This window comes from Lissotriton vulgaris, chromosome 2_2, assembly GCF_964263255.1.
Source record: "Lissotriton vulgaris chromosome 2_2, aLisVul1.2, whole genome shotgun sequence".
Taxonomy (NCBI): Eukaryota; Metazoa; Chordata; class Amphibia; order Caudata; family Salamandridae; genus Lissotriton; species Lissotriton vulgaris.
Genome location: NC_141688.1, coordinates 32,223,671 through 32,245,693, shown reverse-complemented (window position 1 = coordinate 32,245,693; position 22,023 = coordinate 32,223,671). Strand labels below are relative to the sequence as shown.

Genomic DNA, 22,023 nt, shown 5'->3' with positions numbered 1-22,023 from the left:
ATCAGAATTATAGAGATTAATTGGAACAACAAATTGAGGACAGTGTGGTTAGGATTAAACACTGATTGGGAATTGTTCAAATTATTGTAAGTTGTATAAGATCTAACTGAGTGAGTTGAGACAGCAAACGAGTAATCAATAGTGATGTATCTTGGATATATTTGTGTTCAAATGCATTAAAACTTGTCAATACACAACTGTAAGGTGAATAAGATCTTGAATATTGAGCCCTGAAGAAGCAATAAAATCGCGAAACACATGCTGGCTGTTTAACCTGATTTAGGATTTTGAGAAGATATATATCGTTGGAAGGATGTGATAATTTGGAGAAGGGGACAAGCTTTGATTTGAAAAAGGCCTTCCTATTGGTAGTATTTTCTCAGGATTTCAAACATTTATATGGACGTATATAAGTTACTGGTAGGGTGGTCAGCTATCTGAGAATACCGCACCGGGCAGAATTTCCAATCACCAGCAAATGGATAGTTGTACATTACAGTGAACAAGAACTGAGCAGCTCAGTTTGTTCTGGTTATAAATTTTGCATCATCTAAACGTTTTGACAAAAGGGGGGATGTTTTCTGGTTCTATACCCACTGGAGCAAAAGGGAGAAATTCTAATCAAACTAAAAGTTTGATGCAGGCAGAGGTTTGAACTCTAAATCTATGGTTATTCCCCATATACAAGCAGATAATGTGATTGATATTTTTCTAAATCTGGTAAGGGGAGATTTGGATGTGAATCATTCAATGGTTTTTCAGTCTAATTTAAACAAGGATGAATCAAAAGCATTGTATGATCTAAAGTCTTGCATGTCAATCATTATAAAACAGGCTGACAGTGATAGGAATTTTGTGGTTATGAGTTTTTAAGATTATAACTTTAAAGCAAATCTGCAACTTAAGGGTGTTCCAATTATAAAGCTGTAGATGACAGAGGGTAGGTTAGAGGCCTCGGGGGCTTGTAGGGATCTTTCTGGACCTGTGGTGCCCTGCTATGGAACCCAGATCGCTCAGCCCCAGATCTCTGGCAATACAGAAAGGAATATGCAGTCTATATGGAAACTTTCTGAAAGCACCTCACAGTAATTGGAGGCAATTTTGCAACGTCTACAACAGTGTGTCAATATCTTATGTAATGGGCATAATGATCAGATGCAAAAAATAACTCACACTAACGGTCCCATTTGAAGTTTGGCTGTTAGAAGTACAATTTTCTCCAAAAGTGGAGGAAAAACTCCATTTATAGAATTCTGTGTCACTATGGATCAGCAAAGATAAACCTGTCAGATGGCTTCAGAAAAATTGCCTATTTTACTTCACATGTACAGGCAATGGGCATATTCACCAGTACAATTTCTGGCAAATATCAATGGCTTTTCCAGCAGACTTTTCTCCCAGATGTGCAGGAGCAGAAATTATATCTCTAAGTAAGAACATGGTTAACAACACCTACATTCCCGAACATGGTTAACAACACCTACATTCCCAATTACATTAATGTGGTTAGTACTTGGTCTTCCTTAAAGTGGTCTATACCCTTTTCTGCTCTTTCTGTTATTGTTTTACGTCTGAAATGTTTGGAGGAGAATGTGGTGGCTCATCTGATCTGCATACAGTGAAATCACTCTAGCTGTTTTTGGTGGCTTTTACTTGATTTATTGTTATTCTAATTTTGTCATTTATACAGAGTCCAATGTGATACTGTTACAGCTTTAACAATGGCAGACCCAGCAGCATATTGGAAAATTGGTACACAGTGCCAAAACTGCCAACTTTCTGCTTGTAGTATTTTCGGCAGGCCTACCTATTGCCACCCTCCACATGAGGTCAAAAGTATCTATTCAGAGAGTCTGGCATTTGTGGTTGATGCGCATAGCTATGTTTAAAAAGCATTAGCAAAGCCAATGGGTCTGGTATTAGCTAGCAAGCTAATGGCTTTGTCGGATGCTTATTTTCTTTGAATAATATTTTGTAAAGTATAACAAAAACATTTGAAAATGGTTGCCCATGCGCATGAACTCTTGCAAACACATGGGCAGCCGTCTTTGAACTGTCTTGTACTTTTTTCAATACGTTCAAAGATGGCTTCCTATCTGTGCATATTGTGCACATAAAGGGTTGGGGGCAATTTCTGAATGTTTTTTTTAGTAAAATCTAAGAAAAACATTTAAAAAATAGCTGTCCCTTGTGTGTGAATGTGCCATCTTTGAGTGCTTTTTACTTAAGTGTAACAAAAGCAATTTGAATATCACTGCCCTGCTGCTCACAATCAGGCACACGCAAGTGCACACACCAGTCTGCATTGAGGTCTTCTCCAAAATGGCACCGATTGCAGTACCCATGTTTGGTGCAGCACACTACAAGCAGCACAAGTAGATATATGTGGTAATTAATGCAGATGAGACATTCACCTCTTTTTGGCAAATGTCCCCAATCTGTCAAACTCTAAATAAGCCCTTGAGACTTTGAGAAAGGAAATATGATGATACAGCTTTGCCATATTTTTGGGAAAATACATAAGTGGCAGTAGATGCTTAAAGGTCAAAGGAAGGATCCTTATTCCTCTTAATGGCATAGTAATTAAGGAGACTTTTTGCAGTTTCCCTAGGGAAGGTCACATTTCAGTGTGAATGAGATGTTGTCTTAGCCTAACTCGTTCTCATGCCTCATCACATACTCTAAGGACACCATTAAGGGAGATTGGGATAGAGAGTATAAGTCCTGTGATTAGAGTCAGTGAACATTGCAAGAAACAAAAGCAAAAAAGTGATCTATTGAATGCATGAATTCATTTCGGCTACCACTCTGGCCCACATTCCAGCAAATTTATATTAGGCTTTCTTCCTTTCAGTTCATATTTGTTGTGAATTTGTGTTTTTTTTAATGTTTTTCAGTATTTTCAAAAATTAAAATGACATCATTAGTTTTTTCCACGCAAAATCATTGTCAATGTTGTTTTTTCGGTGCTTATAAAGAAATATGCTTTGATTTCCTTCCTTTCCTCTCCATTCATATTGTCAATTACTCCTCCCTTATGTCTTGTTAGTAACTCTATTCTATGTGCCATTTCAAATCCCTTTTCATTATTTTACCTCTTTACTTGCGTTATTACTAGGTCATCAACCCCAATTTTGTCAGCAGTCCAGTACCACCCCATATCAAGTGTGTGCATGGATAAATATATGTTTGCATCTATTAAAGATTTGATTGTAGTCGATAAAAGGTTAATAGTTGGCATTTAATCATTTTCATGTTGGTCTGTTTTTTAGACAAATGGCAAAGATTGGCTGAATATAGATTTTCTACTTAGAACATGATATATATATATATATATATATATATATATATATATATATATATATATATATATATATATATATATATATATATATATATATATATATATATATATATATAAATATATATATATATTCTCCTGCTCCAATTGTACCACAAATCCCGGGGCACTCGTGGGCGGGTGCTTCAACGCGCTGGTACAGCGCATAATGTATCGAGCTCACACCTTCGTCCTCTCTCTCGAACAAAGTAGAAGCACTCCAAGGTAGGTAATCAAAACGCTTTAATCCGGCAGCAAAACAGACGCGTTTCGGACGTCTAGTCCTTCGTCAGTGTTTGGCACAGAGTCAATACTTCCTGGCTTTTAATCAACACGTCACTGCGATTTTACATAGAAAGCAATGACGGCGCCCAAAGTATTGCATTTTCTACGTGAAACGGCGAGGCCATTTTGTAATGGGCAAATCCCATGTCATTTACAATTTCAGGCGCTTGAAATTACCCGCGCCAGATTAATAAATTCATTAAATTCAATAAAGCCGTGTATCGGCCCATAAGCCGCTTAGGCCGGTGGTAAAACAACGATAAAGCCGTGGATCGGCATTGCACCAGCCAATGTTTTACATATCATACCGAACATAAACTTTTTCAATACTTATATAATCATTCATTATCCTAAAAAGGAATTATCCACTTTGTTTTTTCTTTCTTATAACCATTGTCATATATAATCATATCGAGGGCAGGATTAAAAAACTTTTCAGAATCTCTATGAGCAACCAGTTAGCAAAATTGTTACATTTTTTGTTACATTTTTCAAAAATAACTGATCCACCATAAAGCAAAACAATAGTCCCATATTTCATTTACCCAAATGTACTGTCATTTCTTCACCACTGTTCATGCCCTGCGGGGTCTTGGTGTCCAGATCTATGATATAGCGTGACTCCAGTCTTCTCAACTTGAGAAGTCTATCACCTCCTCTTGGTTGTGGAGGTACATGATCTATACCCCAATACTGTAAGAGATCCCTATTACTGTCATGTGCTTGGGCAAAATGCAGAGCCACTGGGTAAGTTACATCCCGATTCGTTATAGCCCGTTGATGTTCTAAGATCCGCAGTTTAACACTTTTAATCGTGCTGCCGATATATTTTAGTCCACAAGGACAGGATAGGCAATAAACTACGAAGGGAGTTGAACAGGTTATAAACTTATTGATCTCCCTGTTTCTAGATAGTCCCGGTACTTTGTAAGTTAGTACTCTACGACTATTCTCACAGGCTTTGCATTTCCCACAGGGGAAGAAACCTCTCATTTCTTTCAGTGTTCCACTACTCTTGGGTTTAGCTGGCATAAGATGGCTCTGGACTATTTTATCTTTCATGGATTTCAATTTACGGAATGTGATTAATGGACGAACAGGGAAATCCCTACCAATTACTGGGTCAGTTTGTAATATGTGCCAGTTTTTTTTTAGTGTTTTCCTTAAAAAATTGGCATCATCAGAAAAAGTTGTTATCATGCATAATTTATCAACAGTGGAGCTCAGTTGCCTTGTATTTACTTTGGGCAATAGTAGCTTATCTCTAGGAATCTTTGCTACTTTATTGTAGGTTTTCTCTAAGAGGTTGCTGTCATACCCTCTGATTTTAAACCTTTTAATGCATTCCTCTGCCTCCCTGATGAAATCACAGTCCCGTGAGCAGTTACGTCGAATCCGCAGCAATTCCCCATATGGTATGCTGCGGACTAGACTAGGGGGATGACTGCTAGTAGCGTGTAATACGCTATTTCCCGCGGTGGGCTTTCTGTACAAAGCTGTATTTAACTTGTTCCCACCATTGTTGAAGACCCTAAGGTCGAGATAATGTACCTACTTGTTGCTAATCTCACTGGTGAATTTTAAGTCCAGGTTATTCTTATTCAATGCATTGATGAATTCCTCTGCCTCGCTGAAGGAGCCCCTCCACACGAGAAAGAGGTAATCAATGTAGCGTCTCTATACCACCACCTTTGTTGCCCATTTTGCATTTTCACCTGCTAGGGCCACCTGCTCCTCCCACCAGCCCACGAAAAGATTCGCGTAGCTGGGGGCGAAGCAGGTTCCCATCGCAGTCCCGGATATTTGTTTGTAATAAGTCTCCTGAAACATAAATATATTGTGAGTTAGGCAGAATTCTAACATTTCCATTATCATGACCCCATGTACAGTATATTTCGCTGGTCTTTTGTTGAGGAAAAATTGAATAGCCTCAACTCCCTTTTCATGTTGGATACAAGTATATAAACTTGAAATATCAAGGGTAATCAATAGATAATTAGGGTCCCATTCTATTGTCTCAATTTGGCATATGAAATCCTTGGTGTCTTTTACATATGATTTTAATTTGATTTCATGAGGTGCCAGGAACGAGTCAATAAAAATGGAAAGGTTCTCGACCTGAATTTCTTGAGATCCATGATTACTGCTTCTGAGAAAGTGTCAATGGCATCGTAAGGCATTTGTGGGTTGAATTGGGATGGTGCTTTGAAATCTGTGACAGAAGCCTGTTGTTCAATTCCGGCCCTCCTCATCCGTACTGTGGCATCAGTACACTCCTCCTGTGTCTGTCCCAATCGTATGCCTTCCAATAATTCTATGGTGTTTACATCCTCACTGACAAGAATATCCGTGGCTTGCTCCGGGGTTTTTTTCTTTGAACTTTTTTTGAAACAAGAAATTCAGGTCGAAATCCTCGGATAAGGGTGGAAACATTGTGCTAATAAGCAGACAACAATACTGCCAAGAGTCACTTTGACAATTGGAGAATTCTCATGATTACACAAAAACTAATAAAAAGAGGAATACTTGCAGAGTGTGGATATATATCATGAACTTCTCAACAAATGGCGCAATAGACAAATGCTAGATATGGACGAATATTTATTCTTAAGGAATTCTGAACCCATAGTACCTACGTTCTATCAATTGCCCAAGATACATAAAGATCTGAATTCACCCCCCGGCAGACCAATAGTCTCCTCTAAAGGCGGACTAACTGAGAACCTTTCCATTTTTATTGACTCGTTCCTGGCACCTCATGTAATCAAATTAAAATCATATGTAAAAGACACCAAGGATTTCATATGCCAAATTGAGACAATAGAATGGGACCCTAATTATCTATTGATTACCCTTGATATTTCAAGTTTATATACTTGTATCCAACATGAAAAGGGAGTTGAGGATATTCAATTTTTCCTCAACAAAAGACCAGCGAAATATACTGTACATGGGGTCATGATAATGGAAATGCTAGAATTCTGCCTAACTCACAATATATTTATGTTTCAGGAGACTTATTACAAACAAATATCCGGGACTGCGATGGGAACCTGCTTCGCCCCAAGCTACGCAAATCTTTTCGTGGGCTGGTGGGAGGAGCAGGTGGCCCTAGCAGGTGAAAATGCAAAATAGGCAACAAAGGTGGTGGTATGGAGACGCTACATTGATGACCTCTTTCTCGTGTGGAGGGGCTCCTTCAGCGAGGCAGAGGAATTCATCAATGCATTGAATAAGAATAACCTGGACTTAAAATTCACCAGTGAGATTAGCAACAGGGAGGTACATTATCTCGACCTTAGGGTCTTCAACAATGGTGGGAACAAGTTAAATACAGCTTTGTACAGAAAGCCCACCGCGGGAAATAGCGTATTACACGCTACTAGCAGTCATCCCCCTAGTCTAGTCCGCAGCATACCATATGGGGAATTGCTGCGGATTCGACGTAACTGCTCAAGGGACTGTGATTTCATCAGGGAGGCAGAGGAATGCATTAAAAGGTTTAAAATCAGAGGGTATGACAGCAACCTCTTAGAGAAAACCTACAATAAAGTAGCAAAGATTCCTAGAGATAAGCTACTATTGCCCAAAGTAAATACGAGGCAACTGAGCTCCACTGTTGATAAATTCCGCATGATAACAACTTTTTCTGATGATGCCAATTTTTTAAGGAAAACACTAACAAAACACTGGCACATATTACAAACTGACCCAGTAATTGGTAGGGATGTCCCTGTTCGTCCATTAATTACATTCCGTAAATTGAAATCCATGAAAGATAAAATAGTCCAGAGCCATCTTATGCCAGCTAAACCCAAGAGTAGTGGAACACTGAAAGAAATGAGAGGTTTCTTCCCCTGTGGGAAATGCAAAGCCTGTGAGAATAGTTGTAGAGTACTAACTTACAAAGTACCGGGACTATCTAGAAACAGGGAGATCAATAAGTTTATAACCTGTTCAACTCCCTTCGTAGTTTATTGCCTATCCTGTCCTTGTGGACTAAAATATATCGGCAGCACGATTAAAAGTGTTAAACTGCGGATCTTAGAACATCAACGGGCTATAACGAATCGGGATGTAACTTACCCAGTGGCTCGGCATTTTGCCCAAACACATGACAGTAATAGGGATCTATTACAGTATTGGGGTATAGATCATGTACCTCCACAACCAAGAGGAGGTGATAGGCTTCTCAAGTTGAGAAGATTGGAGTCACGCTATATCATAGATCTGGACACCAAGACCCCGCAGGGCATGAACAGTGGTGAAGAAATGACAGTACATTTGGGTAAATGAAATATGGGACTATTTTTTCGCTTTATGGTGGATCAGTTTTTTTTGAAAAATGTAACAAAAAATGTAACAATTTTGCTAACTGGTTGCTCATAGAGATTCTGAAAAGTTTTTTAATCCTGCCCTCGATATGATTATATATGACAATGGTTATAAGAAAGAAAAAACAAAGTGGATAATTCCTTTTGAGGATAATGAATGATTATATAAGTATTGAAAAAGTTTATGTTCGGTATGATATGTAAAACATTGGCTGGTGCAATGCCGATCCACGGCTTTATCGTCGTTTTACCACCGGCCTAAGCGGCTTATGGGCCGATACACAGCTTTATTGAATTTAATGAATTTATTCATCAGGCGCGGGTAATTTCAAGCGCCTGAAATTGTAAATGACATGTGATTTGCCCATTTTAAAATGGCTGCGCTGTTTCACGTAGAAAATGTAATACTTTGGGCGCCGTCATTGCTTTCTATGTAAAATCGCAGTGACGTGTTGATTAAAAGCCAGGAAGTATTGACTCTGTGCCAAACACTGACGAAGGACTAGACGTCCGAAACGCGTCTGTTTTGCTGCCGGATTAAAGCGTTTTGATTACCTACCTTGGAGTGCTTCTACTTTGTTCGAGAGAGAGGACGAAGGTGTGAGCTTGATATATATATATATATATAAATATATATATATATATATATATATATATATATATATATATATATATATATATATATATATATATATATATATGCAAATCCAAGAAAGAAAGTAGAATGCGCACTCAGGAGAGAAAGATAATTTATTCCTTCGCTACGCGTTTCGACGCACGATAGTGTCTTGCTCACACTATCGTGTATCGAAACGCGTAGTGAAGGAATAAATTATCTGGTGAACTTTCTCTCCTGAGTGCGCATTCTACTTTCTTTCTTGGATTTGCATAATAATTACTGTCTCGAGGGTGCCTGCCAGCAATGCGCCACCCGACTATGGGATTGCCCTCGGAAGGACCCTAAAACGCGGAAATATATATAAATAAATGAATAATATATATATATATATATATATATATATATATATATATATATATATATACCAACAAAGTTGCCTGCTGTTGAAAAGGACCACGCGACAGGTAGGTGTCCGCCACAATCATTTAATGGAGGGAACAGTGTGAGTGGAGTCTCGCAGCAACAAATAATCAGAATTGCCTGACGCGTTTCATGGATAAAACCACTTCCTCAGAGCCAACGAACTGAGAACAACAAGGACATTGCATTTAAAGACACCACCAATGAAATCAAAATCTAGCCCCAGTGGGCGTGGCCGCTCCTGCGGCCTGATGGTCTTAGTAGTGTCTAGGTATTGCTGCCGTAAGTTAGCGTGCCCTTGTGCAAAATTGTTCAAATAATTCCACAGTTGGTGGTGTTGAGAGGCTTCATTTCACCGCCTTCACTCTGTGTCGCCACCAAAATGGCACCTGTCCCATTTGCAGCGGCGTTGTTTAACGTCGTTGCTGGAGTGCTGTGAGGTACCGGGGCTCTTTCCGCGGCTCAGGCGGGGCCGCAAAACAATACCAACAAAGTTGCCTGCTGTTGAAAAGGACCACACGACAGGTAGGTATCCGCCACAATCATTTAATGGAGGGAACAGCGTGAGTGGAGTCTCGCAGCAACAAATAATCAGAAGTGCCTGACGCGTTTCATGGATAAAACCACTTCCTCAGAGGCAACAAACTGAGAACCACAAGGACACGGCATTTAATGACACCACCAATGAAATCAAAATCTAGCCCCAGTGGGCGTGGCCGCTCCCGTAACAACGCTGCTGCAAATGGGACAGGTGCCGGTTTGGTGGAGACACAGAGAGAAGGCGCTGAAATGGAGCCTCTCAACAACTTTGTTGGTATATATATATATATATATATATATATATATATATATATATATATATATATATATATATATATATATATCTGCAATACCTCGCAGCGCTCCACCACTCGGGTGAAATACAAGGCATGGACCAACTTCGTTGCAGCATTCAGTTTATTTACCCAATAAACAGTTAGTCATGACGCGTTTCGACCGTCCCTGCGGCCTTGGTCACATGACAATGCAATATGCTCAGCCCATTTTAAAGTGCAAGTGCATCACATGTCCAAATGGAAATAGACATATATACCAAACGGAGTCCAGCCTTGCTTCTGATCTCATCCACCAGATGGGGATGGTGCAGACAGGCGGGTGTGGGACCCGCTGTTATATTTAAGAGTAGTCGCACTCAGGATTTACAATTCATGGAATTCAGTATTTATTGACAACGCATTTCAACAGCACGGTCTTTGTCAAAAAGTCATAAGACCGTGCTGTCGAAACGCATCAAGTCAATAAATACTGAATTCCATGAATTGTAAATCCTGAGTGTGACTATTCTTGCGCTCTGGCAGTGCGAGGCGATTTAAGTATACATATATATATATATATATATATATATATATATATATATATATACACACTTCATGCTACATGTCTGCAGTCGTCTTGCGAGATGCACTCGAGCAGCGTTGGAGAGCTCCAAGCCTCAGCTCTCATTCAAAGGTAAAAAGGCTCCAGCCAGCTGATCCCCTTCCCAGTCCTGCTGCCACCTTAGCCTAACATAGTCGGTGCACACTTGCTAAACATTAGACAGACTTTCATATCGAGAGTAGTAGTATTGATATGTTTAGTTGCTCTGTCGTTGTGTCTCTTGATCAACCTCTATATAAAAATTTTATTCAAAAGGTTGTAACTTTATTGGAAGCAGCAATGCAACATGACACTGATTCTGTGCACTATCCCTTGAGATTACTTAAATATGTCAACTAGGCTGAAGGATGTTTACAATCTCATCAAATGTCATCTTGTATATGTGGTTCACGCAATGATTTGTTGTTTGTGCTTAGGTATAATAACACACTTTACTAATGTTGATTAACTGTTACGACGTAAGTGATGCTGATTGCTGTACCTTTAAGAACTCCATGGCCCCTGCGAGGGTCATGTGATCAAGACCACGGCTGTTGTCAAACACGTCTTTCTGCCGAATAAAATACCTTATGATCAGCGGGCTCTGGAATATATTTTGTGATTCTTTATGGAAAATCTATCTATCTATCTATCTATCTATCTATCTATCTATCTATCTATCTATCTATCTATCTATCTATCTATAGAGATAGAGATAGAGATAGAGCTAGAGATAGAGATAGAGAGATAGAGATAGAGATAGAGAGAGAAAGAGATAGAGATAGAGATAGAGATAGAGATAGAGATAGAGAAAGAGATAGAGATAGAGATAGAGATAGAGATAGAGATAGAGATAGAGAAAGAGATAGAGATAGAGATAGAGATAGAGATAGAGATAGAGATAGAGAGATAGAGTGAGAGAGATAAGAGATAGAGAGATAGAGATAGAAAGATAGAGAGATAGAGTGAGAGAGAGAGAGATAGAGAGATAGAGAGATAGAGAGATAGAGAGAGAGATAGAGAGATAGAGAGATAGAGAGATAGAGAGATAGATATAGGGAGTATTGGTGCTCTGGTACTGCAAGCCAGTATCATTATTAAACCTCCTCTGCCAGGTTTCAGGGAAGAATACTGCTATAGAATTAAAATACATGCTGCTAGCTTTAGAGAGTTTGGTGCCAGTAAACTGTTCTGCTGAATGAAGCAGCAGCCGAGATAGTAAAGAAATTTCATAACCTGAAGGATGACTTGAGTCATTTGTATGTGCAGTTCAGACTGTGAAAGAAGTTTATTTATGGGATTTTGTACTTATTTGAAAGCCAGCAGAAGGACACCTTAGCACTAATGTATATGTATCACATAGACCCTTATTTATTTGAAAGCAATGTTGGACGGTGTTCTTGCTGGGCATGAATGAGAATTGCAGAAGGCACTTTACCTGTCTTCAGTGAAATGTGCACAGTGCTATTGCATTTCCATTTTTACAGCTCAATATGTTTCTAATAAATTCATTCACAGGTTTGTGCAAGTAATGTTGTTATGTTTGAGCTCATGAATGAGTGACAATCTGATTTTGACATGGAGAAAGCAAGAATTAATGTGGAACTTGATTATCCTGAGACTGTATCATGAATGCATCTTACATTCATGTTCCGACTCAGATCGTGCCCACCACTTGTTTATCCTGAAAGTGTTCTGTCTGCAGCAAATGCAAGGAAACTTAGGTCCAGATGAAGGTAGCGAAATACCGGTCGGTAATACTGAAAATCAGTAGATTTTAGCGTTACCGACCGGTATTTAGCTATCCCCAATGTAGGAAAGGAATCTGTAATAAGGAATCGGTATATACCGATTCCTTAATACCGATTCCTTATTGCTCTTGCATGTAAGGAATCGGTACTACCTATTCCTTAAATGCAAATGTAGAAAGCACATAAAAGAGTGCTTTCTATCGTTAATTACCAACAATTTCAAGTTGGTGGTAATTACCGAATTCCTTTAAAAAAACACTTTCTCGCTTTTTTAGAAGTGCCATGTGGCACACATGCACATTTCAGGGGTGCAACAGGGGGGCACCCTTGAAATACCTCCCGGTATTACCGATTCGGTAATACCGAATCAGTAATACTGAATGTCTTCACATTCATTCCTATGGGCCTCCAAGCACATAGGAATGAATGGGTAGGTATTCCTTATTACCGAATATCAATTACCGATTCAGTAATAAGGAATATTAAGGATTCAGTATTTTTTACCGAATCTTTACCTACATAGGAAATACCAATTTCTTAATACCGAAACGGTAAAATTCGGTATTAAGAAATCGGTATTTCACAATTACCTACCTCGAGCCATTAGAGTAGTGATTGCATCTTTATATTTCTAACCTATACTCTCTCCACTCATTCACTTCTTCGTAGGTTTTCTGAGTTAATATATGTGGTAAAAGCAGCACTATTTCAGCAATATCAGAGCAAGTACGCCTTCTGTGCATGGTCACTGAAGATGTTCACCATATCCTTCTCTAGTAGGGGATGTGTCTTGTATAAGCATAGTGTTCAGACCTTCATGTAATAAACCTAGGAACAGGAGTAATGAGTGCAAAGTTTTTGGGGGAGGACATCGATTCTGAAAGCATTTGCATGTACAATGATCTTTACTGACACAATCCTGATTCCATAGTTTTGAGAAAGCAAAACTCCATAATGCTCTCAGAAAAGGAGAAGACATTGAGGTGTTGCTGCTTGTGCTGGACAGAGACAATGCTCAGAGTTCAATGTTGAAACTGCAGGCCAATTTGCAGTAACATGCAGTGAAAACAGATCAAAAGCCACATGAGTTGTGCTAGGCTCCCAAGTGAAGAAGGTCCTGAGAGTCGAGGGACATTGCCGGTGGTCACTTGGGCATATTAAGTGGGTCCTAGTGGGATCATTCATCACAGAAAAGAGCTTGGAAGAAGCAAATGCACTTATACTGTTTGACACAAGAGGGTGTCATAACAATAAAAATGCAGCAAAATCTGGTGCTTTCCAGTTTCTGATGAAAAGCAAATATTTCCTTTGGTGATGCTGTTTCAGTTATATTCAGTTTTAACTGAAAAATGGAAACCCTGATTATTATTTGTGCACAGTGCCACTACAGACAGAGACCAGATATAAGCAACTCGGTCTTGTACCTGCCACAAAGCGTCCTCTATGTACAGGAACACAAGCAAACCGAGGCATGTTTCAGCCTTTCTTCAACTGATCTGTTAGTGCAGCTTTAGGGAGTAAATAATAACAATACTTACTGAAAGGCAAAGGTGCTGCCGTAGAGCTTCTTGGCTGTTCTGAACCTGGCTTCCTTGGCAGGAGGACTGCTCAGCAGGAGAAACTGGTGTGAGGTGTGCATAAACTTCAGCTGCTACCAATGGAAGCACAGGGGCAAAGGGGAAAGGAAGTGACAGGGGGCCATAAAATGGGATGTGATATTGAGGGATTGGAATGAATGTGGGTAGAAGAAAAGACAAAAACAAGGATAGAGGAAACAGGTAACAAGAAAATTGGAGGAGGAGGAAGAAAAATTAGGATAAGGGAGAAAAACAGAGAGAAAATGTAAAAAGGAGGCAAAGTGAAGACCAGAGAGGGGCATGAAAAGAGAGATAGGAGAAGAGAAGAAGAGAGATGCAGAGAGGTGTGGTAGTGTGAAAGAAAATATTCAGTGGGAAATAAAAGGAGGGAGGAAAGAGAAGGGGGGAGATGATGGAAGACAAAGGGAAGGTAGAGGAGACAAGGGCGAGACATGCAGCATTAATCCTGTATTGGTTCAAGCAGTTCATCCAAGTAACACATACACAATTCCATAGTGTTCCTGCGATCACTGTATCTGCTCTCCTTGCATTACTAGATGTATATGATGATTCTGAGGTTTCTGCCGGTGAAGCTGGAAACACATTGTGGATGGATAGTGCCTTCTTATGAAATCACATGACAATGCTTTGGCCTGTGCTGTGGTAATGTGACTTTCGTTCTTATGTGTTGGAATCACATGGAGTCCTACGGTCTCATTTTTTAAATTCCTTTACAATTGATGGGAGTCATATGGAGTCCTGTAGTCTCGGAATTTGACTTCCCTTCCTATGTGTATGAGTCACTTAAAGTGCCCTGCTCTCATAACTTGACTTCCCTTCCTACGAGCTGGCATTACATGGGAATCTATTGTCACGCAATTTGACTTTCCCCGAAATGTTTAGGAGCTACATGAATTATGTGATCTATGCATGTAGTATTCATAGAGTAATATTGTGGGCTCTGCTTGATCCACCTCAATTTTGTTAGGTTACATGGTGATCATATTGCCTGTCTGCAAGCTCTCTTGAGATAATTCCACGGTGCTCCTGTGATAGCCACAGTAGAGAGGAGACTCAAAGTCTCAGCATTGCCACAGTCCATGTGTAGCATCCTTAATCAAGGAACTAATAAAGGGTCTAATCCTGGTCACTATAAGTATAAATGCCTTGCCCTGACCTTGTTTAATCTATCCCTATATACTTGTCCAGGCAGAGATAATGCCCACGAAAAACAACTAGAACCCACAAGATTGGAGCAAATGCTGAGCATATACCTCTAGATATATATCTTGAGGCTATCACAACTCATTATGATGCTGTGTGTGCAGTCAAAAATAGAAAGCAAAGGAAGAACACAGAGAAAGTACTCAGAATCACTTCCAGATAGTTGGTTTCCCCATAAATACACAATCATGTGCCCAGTGTCATCATCTGGGGTCGCAGACAACCCTCTACTACCTCTCTTAGTTATCAGAGAGACCAAGAAGAGAGTTGTATCCTTCTGTGTGATTCTTACAAAAGGAAAAAAGCAAATGGGATTGTGTTATAGAAAATGGGTGATTTGAGATAATCTCTAATATGCAGTGCAAATAAACTATGAAAAAGTGTTTTAAAAAGGATAAACCATAGAGACGGTGTACTATCCTTCTTTGCAGTATCTCATATGTTTTCCTATTAAAATGTGAAAGGTGAAAAAACAAAGATGGAGCAGTTAGGAGTTTCAGCCACATGGAAATAGTCTTCCTGGCTTTCTTCAGGACCTACACATATTTTTGGCACTGCAATCACTATATTGAACAAGAAAAATCATACATACAGTGTTACTGCTGTAGTATTATTGTTCTGACCCTTGATGTTAGCATGATGACTGAACTGCATCATTGCTAACCAAGGGGTATGCCTCACCTCACTCGGCACCAGCTCAAGTTCTGTTAGAGGCCCCGCTCTGTCTATCGGTACCTCCAGGCTAGGTACTTGGCTGGAGTGGAGGAGATAATGCCGACCCTTATATTCCAGGTGTGACCTCACAATCTAGAACGACACTGCCCCATCACCATTCTCTCGTTTCTAACAACATTTGAAAGAAAGACGCCTCCAAACGAAGAAATAATGTTAAGAAAAGAATCAAGTATGGAAGGAGCTCAGTCAGCATTCTGGTTGAGATAAAGCACCGAATCTGCTGCATGCCTTTGAGAAAAGAACTACAGAAACTCAGGAGCGGTTTACTACATCACTTGGGCCTATCGGTGACCATCACTACAGCAGGATACACGGTGACATTGACTGACTAGAACACAAAAATAAGGCTACCCCGTACTCTTTACCTTGTGACCTTTGTCAGACATTATTACATTCTGCTTGGAAGACATGCGTATATATATGCGTATATATATATATATATATACACTAGAATCGGCAAAGTTCAAAAAGCCACTCAAAACACAAAGGAGCGCCTCTCTCTGATCTAAAACAGGATCCTATCAAACTAGGGTTTCCTAATGGTCCACCAACCATCGCCAAAGCCCTTTCACATCGTTCAGTAGGCCTCCCAGCCTGAGCAGAGGGCCATTTGTAGCCAACACCACCAGAAATTTAGGATTGCTCAAAGATTCGTCACACTCCTTACTACTGCAAATCAATGTGGTGGTAAAGGATCATGCAACCCACTTTGACAGATTTGAAAGACACTTCCCCTTTGCCTCACTCACAAAAGTAGTATATTTTTGTACTTTATGACAGTTTCATGCTGTCTAGAGCATGACCACATTAGGGTCATCTGAGCACTAAAGGACCTGAAAGAAACCAGGAAAAAATGATAAAGCCTAGGTTAGGCACAACACAAAGACAACAGACCATAAGGAGGCAGCCCTGAACAAACAACAGTGGTTACCGATCAAAGACAAAGTGTCACTGGAACCCCAAAGATCTTAAAGATATGTACAGGGAACAAGTCCCCAAGTATATCCAAAATATCCCTGGGTAGGGTATTGGGGGAAAACAAAATAAAGTTTTGGTAAAAACAATTACTTTTTACTTACTTTACTGTAGAGTTTTATATAGTGCAAACTAGAGCCGAAGATATCGGGTATCAGAGCGCTTTCCATAGCACCAGTTTCATTACACAAGGACACTCACCTCCACAAGGCCGTTATCTCTCTTCCGTCGTTGTTTTGCTTCCTGACAAGTCCAGGAAGCACACATGCTCCCCTAAGCCAATCACAACACTGCAATGAAGCGCTATGATCGGTCTGAGCGCAGTGATTCGGGGCTCAGTCGGGGACTGGAAGTCTGTGCATGTTCTCTACCCAGGCTGTGTATTACAGCCTGGTGGGTACATGAAAAGTGCACATGACTGTTTGGCCGGCCCAAGTTGGCCAGCCAAACCGTCATGTGAACCTATTGTGCACAAACCAATCATCCTCCCTTAGCTTTGACACCAGCATCACCCCGCCCTGACCCAGCCCAGTAGCTACAAAAAATAAAATGATAATAACGGTGTTATTATCATTTTATTTTTCCTGCTCTCAGAGCAGTGGGGCAACACTCCTCCGCCTTAGCGGAGGAGCCGCCCCTGCTGAGAACCCCTACATGAGCGTGTCACTCTCATAGTAATTCTAAGGGGGATGGTGATAAGTATTCTCTCCTGTGACTGCTCTTATTCTGCTATACATGTTAAGTAAGTTGTTTTTTCTACCAGCGACAGGGCTTCTTATGGCTGACTGAGATATGTACTTATTATGAGTTTGGCAGTGCGGAAGCGGGACCGCCCTGCTCCCGTACCACTAAACTCATGTACAAATGACCTGCCAGATCAGGAGTTTTCTCCTGTCTGGTAGATGGTCCTTTGGAAGTCCCAGGGTGGTGCTTATGAAATAGGCACTGCAATGCACTCCATGCTGTCCATGCCGTGTAGACATGGAACACAGCGGTGTGCATCCACATGGCATGAGGCACAAGGGGACGCTTTAGGGTCAGACTCGTAAGAAAACCCATAGTGATCTATGTTTGCTACTTATGACTGCTCTTCTGCTCTAGCTGGACACTGTAAGTTGTGCTCCCTACCTGTGTCTGACAATACCTTGCTGTTGACATACATGGTGAGTGCTCTTATGCTGAAAAGGAAAATAAGTTGACTTTTCTACATATAACTGATTTTGTGATAAGCTAACATTGTGATGTATGTTCTCTACCTTTTACTTGCAATGTTTCACTTTAGACTTACATGGTGACATAAGTTTTATGACTCCGTCTGGACTTCGAGTGCTAGACTCACATGATGATGCATGGTCTCAATATCAAACTTATGTTGCAGTCAGAAAATGTGATGTAATTACTTATTTGTATTTCCATGTCTGCTTGTGAAGTCTCTTAATTGAAGTAATAAATGCTAGAATAGTCCTGACTGTGCAAACCACAAGATAATTTATTAAAAATTGTTTCTAAAAAGAGTAACTATTGAATTTCATGAAATGCATATAAAATACCAGACATCCTTAGACTAAATTAAATTGAATTAAAGGAACACTGCAGTATAACTCCTAACCATGATGTCAAGGGAAATTAGTATAAGTAGAATAAGTAACTCTTCCTGTTGTATTGTAGGATCTCCATTGTTGATATATGCAACAGTGGAATATCAAACTCAGCATCCAAAGCAAACCAGTCTCCAAAGGTGAATGGCAAAATAATTTATTAATATTGGACCATGCTAAAAAAGTTAAACAAAAAGGTTTTTCAGGGAAATCTGCAGTACTAATGTATCTGTTTTCACATCGGATCTAGGCAGTAATAACGTGTTACGGTATATATTGGCTTTTAATTAGCTGCCTTACAATTCTCATTGGTCCGCATTATGAATATCCCATTATTGGATGCAATAATTATCGCACCCAATACAATCTGATATTGGGGTGTTCAGAATTGGGAAAGCTAATGAATACCTATCATGAGTTTTGCCTGCAAAAATGGGGCATATCAACATCCTGCACCAACATCTGCATGTTCCAGTATCTACTGCCCATCGTTTCCCCAGTAAATTTCAGTTGATTTGACCTTTGATGGGCCACCAGTAATGAGGGGCACTGAGGACATTCCTTAAACATGCATCAGCAGCCACCTTTCCACAGGTGGAACATGTTTTTGGCTTCTCCTGTGATGTTTTATTACTCAGCAGATAGCAAAGACCAATATAAAAAAAGAGTATCCATCTTGCTATGGAGTCTTTAGAAGTGTACAGACCAATATGAATGCCACTGCTAATAAACAGCTGAAAGGACTTCCCATTAATATAATGTAAATTAAATGTTTAATTACTATTTAAAAATTCATATAAATATTTACTAATTTAAACAAACAAACCCACATATATATCAAAGTGTGTGTATATATGTATACACATATAATGTAAAACTATTTAAAAATATATAAATTGTAACTTTTTTTAAACGAATTTTATTAGTTGCATGTTGTCAAAAGTGTAAAATACAGTACAGGTCACAGCCATAATTCTCCGAATAATGTTCTGGAACTCCTTCGGTACAACAGTGCAGCAATAATCAATTATTGCATCAGTTCTCTCTTCCAGCAATGGCATAATGATCTATTCATGACCCTTACACATACCTTGATACATACTTCAACCTACTGACTAATCTATTTCCAATCCCAACTAACGCCCACCCCACTCCCTCACCACTGGTGTGAAGCACATTGAGCTCAAAAGAGGAATCTTACTTAATCTTACTGCTGTACAATTGTTCCCTTGTTGTCCTCATAAGGGGCCTCTTATAAACAATGCATTCCATCTGACCGTCCCCTGTTTGCTGATCAGCCAATGATTGTACCAGCGTCTCCCATGCTGCCGCCGACTCGAATGCTTTCTCATTATTTGAGCGTCTCGCCTATTGGAATCTGGTAACACTCTCACTACTAGCCCACTTACTTAGTTCGGTCCTCCATTTCTTACCATTGGGACCATCCTTCAACTACCAGTGCCTCGTTATTTCTCTCTTTGCTAATAATAACTCCATATCTACAAATTTACTTGTCACTTTCGTTTTGGACGTGTGGGGGAACCAGTGTAGTATGCATGTAGCTATATCAAAATCTAAGTGTCGCTCAGTGACTGCATTCAGCAGATCGCCCACCTCTTTCCAGTAGTCCCCTAGCCATGGGCACTCCCATAACAGGTGTTCCAGCTCCACCCCTCTGCTCACACATCTGGGCCATGCTGCGTCCTCTGCCTGAAAGTATTTTCTGATCTTATCCGGTGTTAAGTACACCCTGTGCAGTATAAAAAAATGCACCAGTTGGAACCAGGAGTTCCTAGTACCCTTCCAAGCCCTACGTAAGATATGTCCCCATGTAGCCTCTGGTGAGCATCCCAATGCCTGTCTCCCATTTTTGTCGTAAGGTGTCCAGAGGCGCTAGCCCTTCTTTGAGCATTCTTGAATAAAGGCATGTAACTGCCTTGAAGGTCCCTGCCGCCATCACCACATACTGACATGCCATTGTCACTTTGGGTTCCACTGCCCCCTCCCTCCAATGTCTCCTAATCGCTGATGTCAGAGCGGCGTGTATCAAAAATCCACCCCCTGGTAGATCATATCTTTGCTGCAGCCCCTGGTATGACAGCAACTCACCCCCCTCGTATAAATCTCCTAGTACCTGTATCACTGCATGTTCCCACTCCATCAAAGGCGTCTAGTTTCCCCATGGGGTAGCGCTGTTAACATCCCCAGTGGGATTTCAGGTGCATAGGGATGTAATACCCTGGCTCTACGCTGGCTACGGTTCCAGCATGCTCTGAACGTTTTCTCTTCTAATGAGAGATCTCTAAGGTGAAGCTTCTGCTGCAGGACTATAAATGATAGTATGTGCCTTAGGATTCCCCTACCTCTCAGGTTATCAGGGCCTCTAAACTCCACTGTGACCGCTTGTGTCAATACCTGGAGCTGGGCTGCTAAGTAATATAGCTCGAAATCAGGTACCGCCAGCCCACCTTCAACCTTCGGCCTCACCAGTGTCGTGAGTGCCACCCTCTGCCTGCCAGCTCCCCATAGGAACCCCACAACAATTGACTTCAGCAATTTGAACACCGAACCCGGGATCCAAATGGGCAATGTTCTAAAAAAATATAACAATCTAGGCAACGCCACCATTTTCAATAAAGCTATCCATCCAATCACTGACAGTGGAAGCGTCAACTCAAATGTCATGCTACCCTTCAGAGCTCGCACGCATCTCCCAATGTTTCCTTCCAGCATATCATTGACTTCATGGTAGATACGAACCCCCAGATACGTCAAACAGGTCGGTTCCCAGCGTCCATCGCAAGACAGTACGGGCGCTAATCCGTCAGGCTTCACTGGAAACAGGCACGTCTTATTCCAATTTACTCGCAGCCCTGATATGTCACCAAATTTTTATAGCAATTCTGCAACTCCCTCTAGTGCTTCTCCCGTATCTGCCAGGAACATCAATAAGTTGTCCGCGTAAAGTGAAATATATTGTAGGTTTCCTCTAAACATCAGACCCTCATAACTCCAACCCAATCTAGCTTTCGCTGTCAAAGTCTCTATTGCTAGTGCCAACAACAGTGGAGAAAGGGAGAAGCCCTGTCTCGTCCCTTGGGCCATTCGGTATCGGCGTGAAATCAATGCACCCAGTCGCACTCTAGCCACTGCAGACGTATATAACACCTTAGTCCAGCTCACAAAAGCCTCACCTAGCCTAAATCGCCCCAATGTCTTGTATAAGTACGGCCATTCCAGACTATCAAAGGCCTTCTCTATGTCCACTGATAGAATTGTGGGTGCAGGCGAGCCCTGGTGAACTTCCCCTAATAACCTCATCAACCTCTGCACGTTTGTTGCTGTGCTCCTAGTGGGAATAAACCCAGCCTGATCCCCATTTATTAAACCGGTCATATGCTGCAGGAGACGGGACTGCTAATATTCGACTCAAAATCTTATAATCCGTAGTCAACATCAATAGCAGCTGTAGGCTGTGATGTCTGTGCCCTCTCACCCTGGCTTTAATAAGGGGATAACGAGTGCCTCCCCCATAGACGTAGGAAGGCAAACCAGTTCTTGTGCTTCTTTATAAACCTCCAACAGCCGCGGAGCTAATATATCCACATATCTTGAGTAGAATTCTATGGGTAGTCCGTCTACTCCTGGTGTTTTGTTGCGAGCCATATGATTAATCGCACTTCTAATCTCCTCAAGTGTGATATCCCTAAGGGCTCTGCTTATTCTTCTTCCAGCTGCGGAAGTGGTAT

The 22,023-nt window shown here is 40.6% G+C and overlaps 1 protein-coding gene across 4 annotated transcripts in view; it reads right to left on the bottom strand.

Moving 5' to 3' along the window:
- PARP6 (poly(ADP-ribose) polymerase family member 6) overlaps window positions 1–22,023 on the bottom strand; it is a 332,536-nt gene that overhangs the window by 82,098 nt on the left and 228,415 nt on the right. For 2 of the 4 annotated variants that reach the window (XM_086959240.1, XM_086959238.1), the window contains exon 17: window positions 13,704–13,816. In XM_086959240.1, coding sequence (XP_086815366.1) covers window positions 13,704–13,816 — 113 coding nt within the window. The remainder of the gene's footprint in view (window positions 1–13,703; window positions 13,817–22,023) is intronic. The other 2 variants (XM_086959241.1, XM_086959239.1) reach the window with 1 other exon arrangement.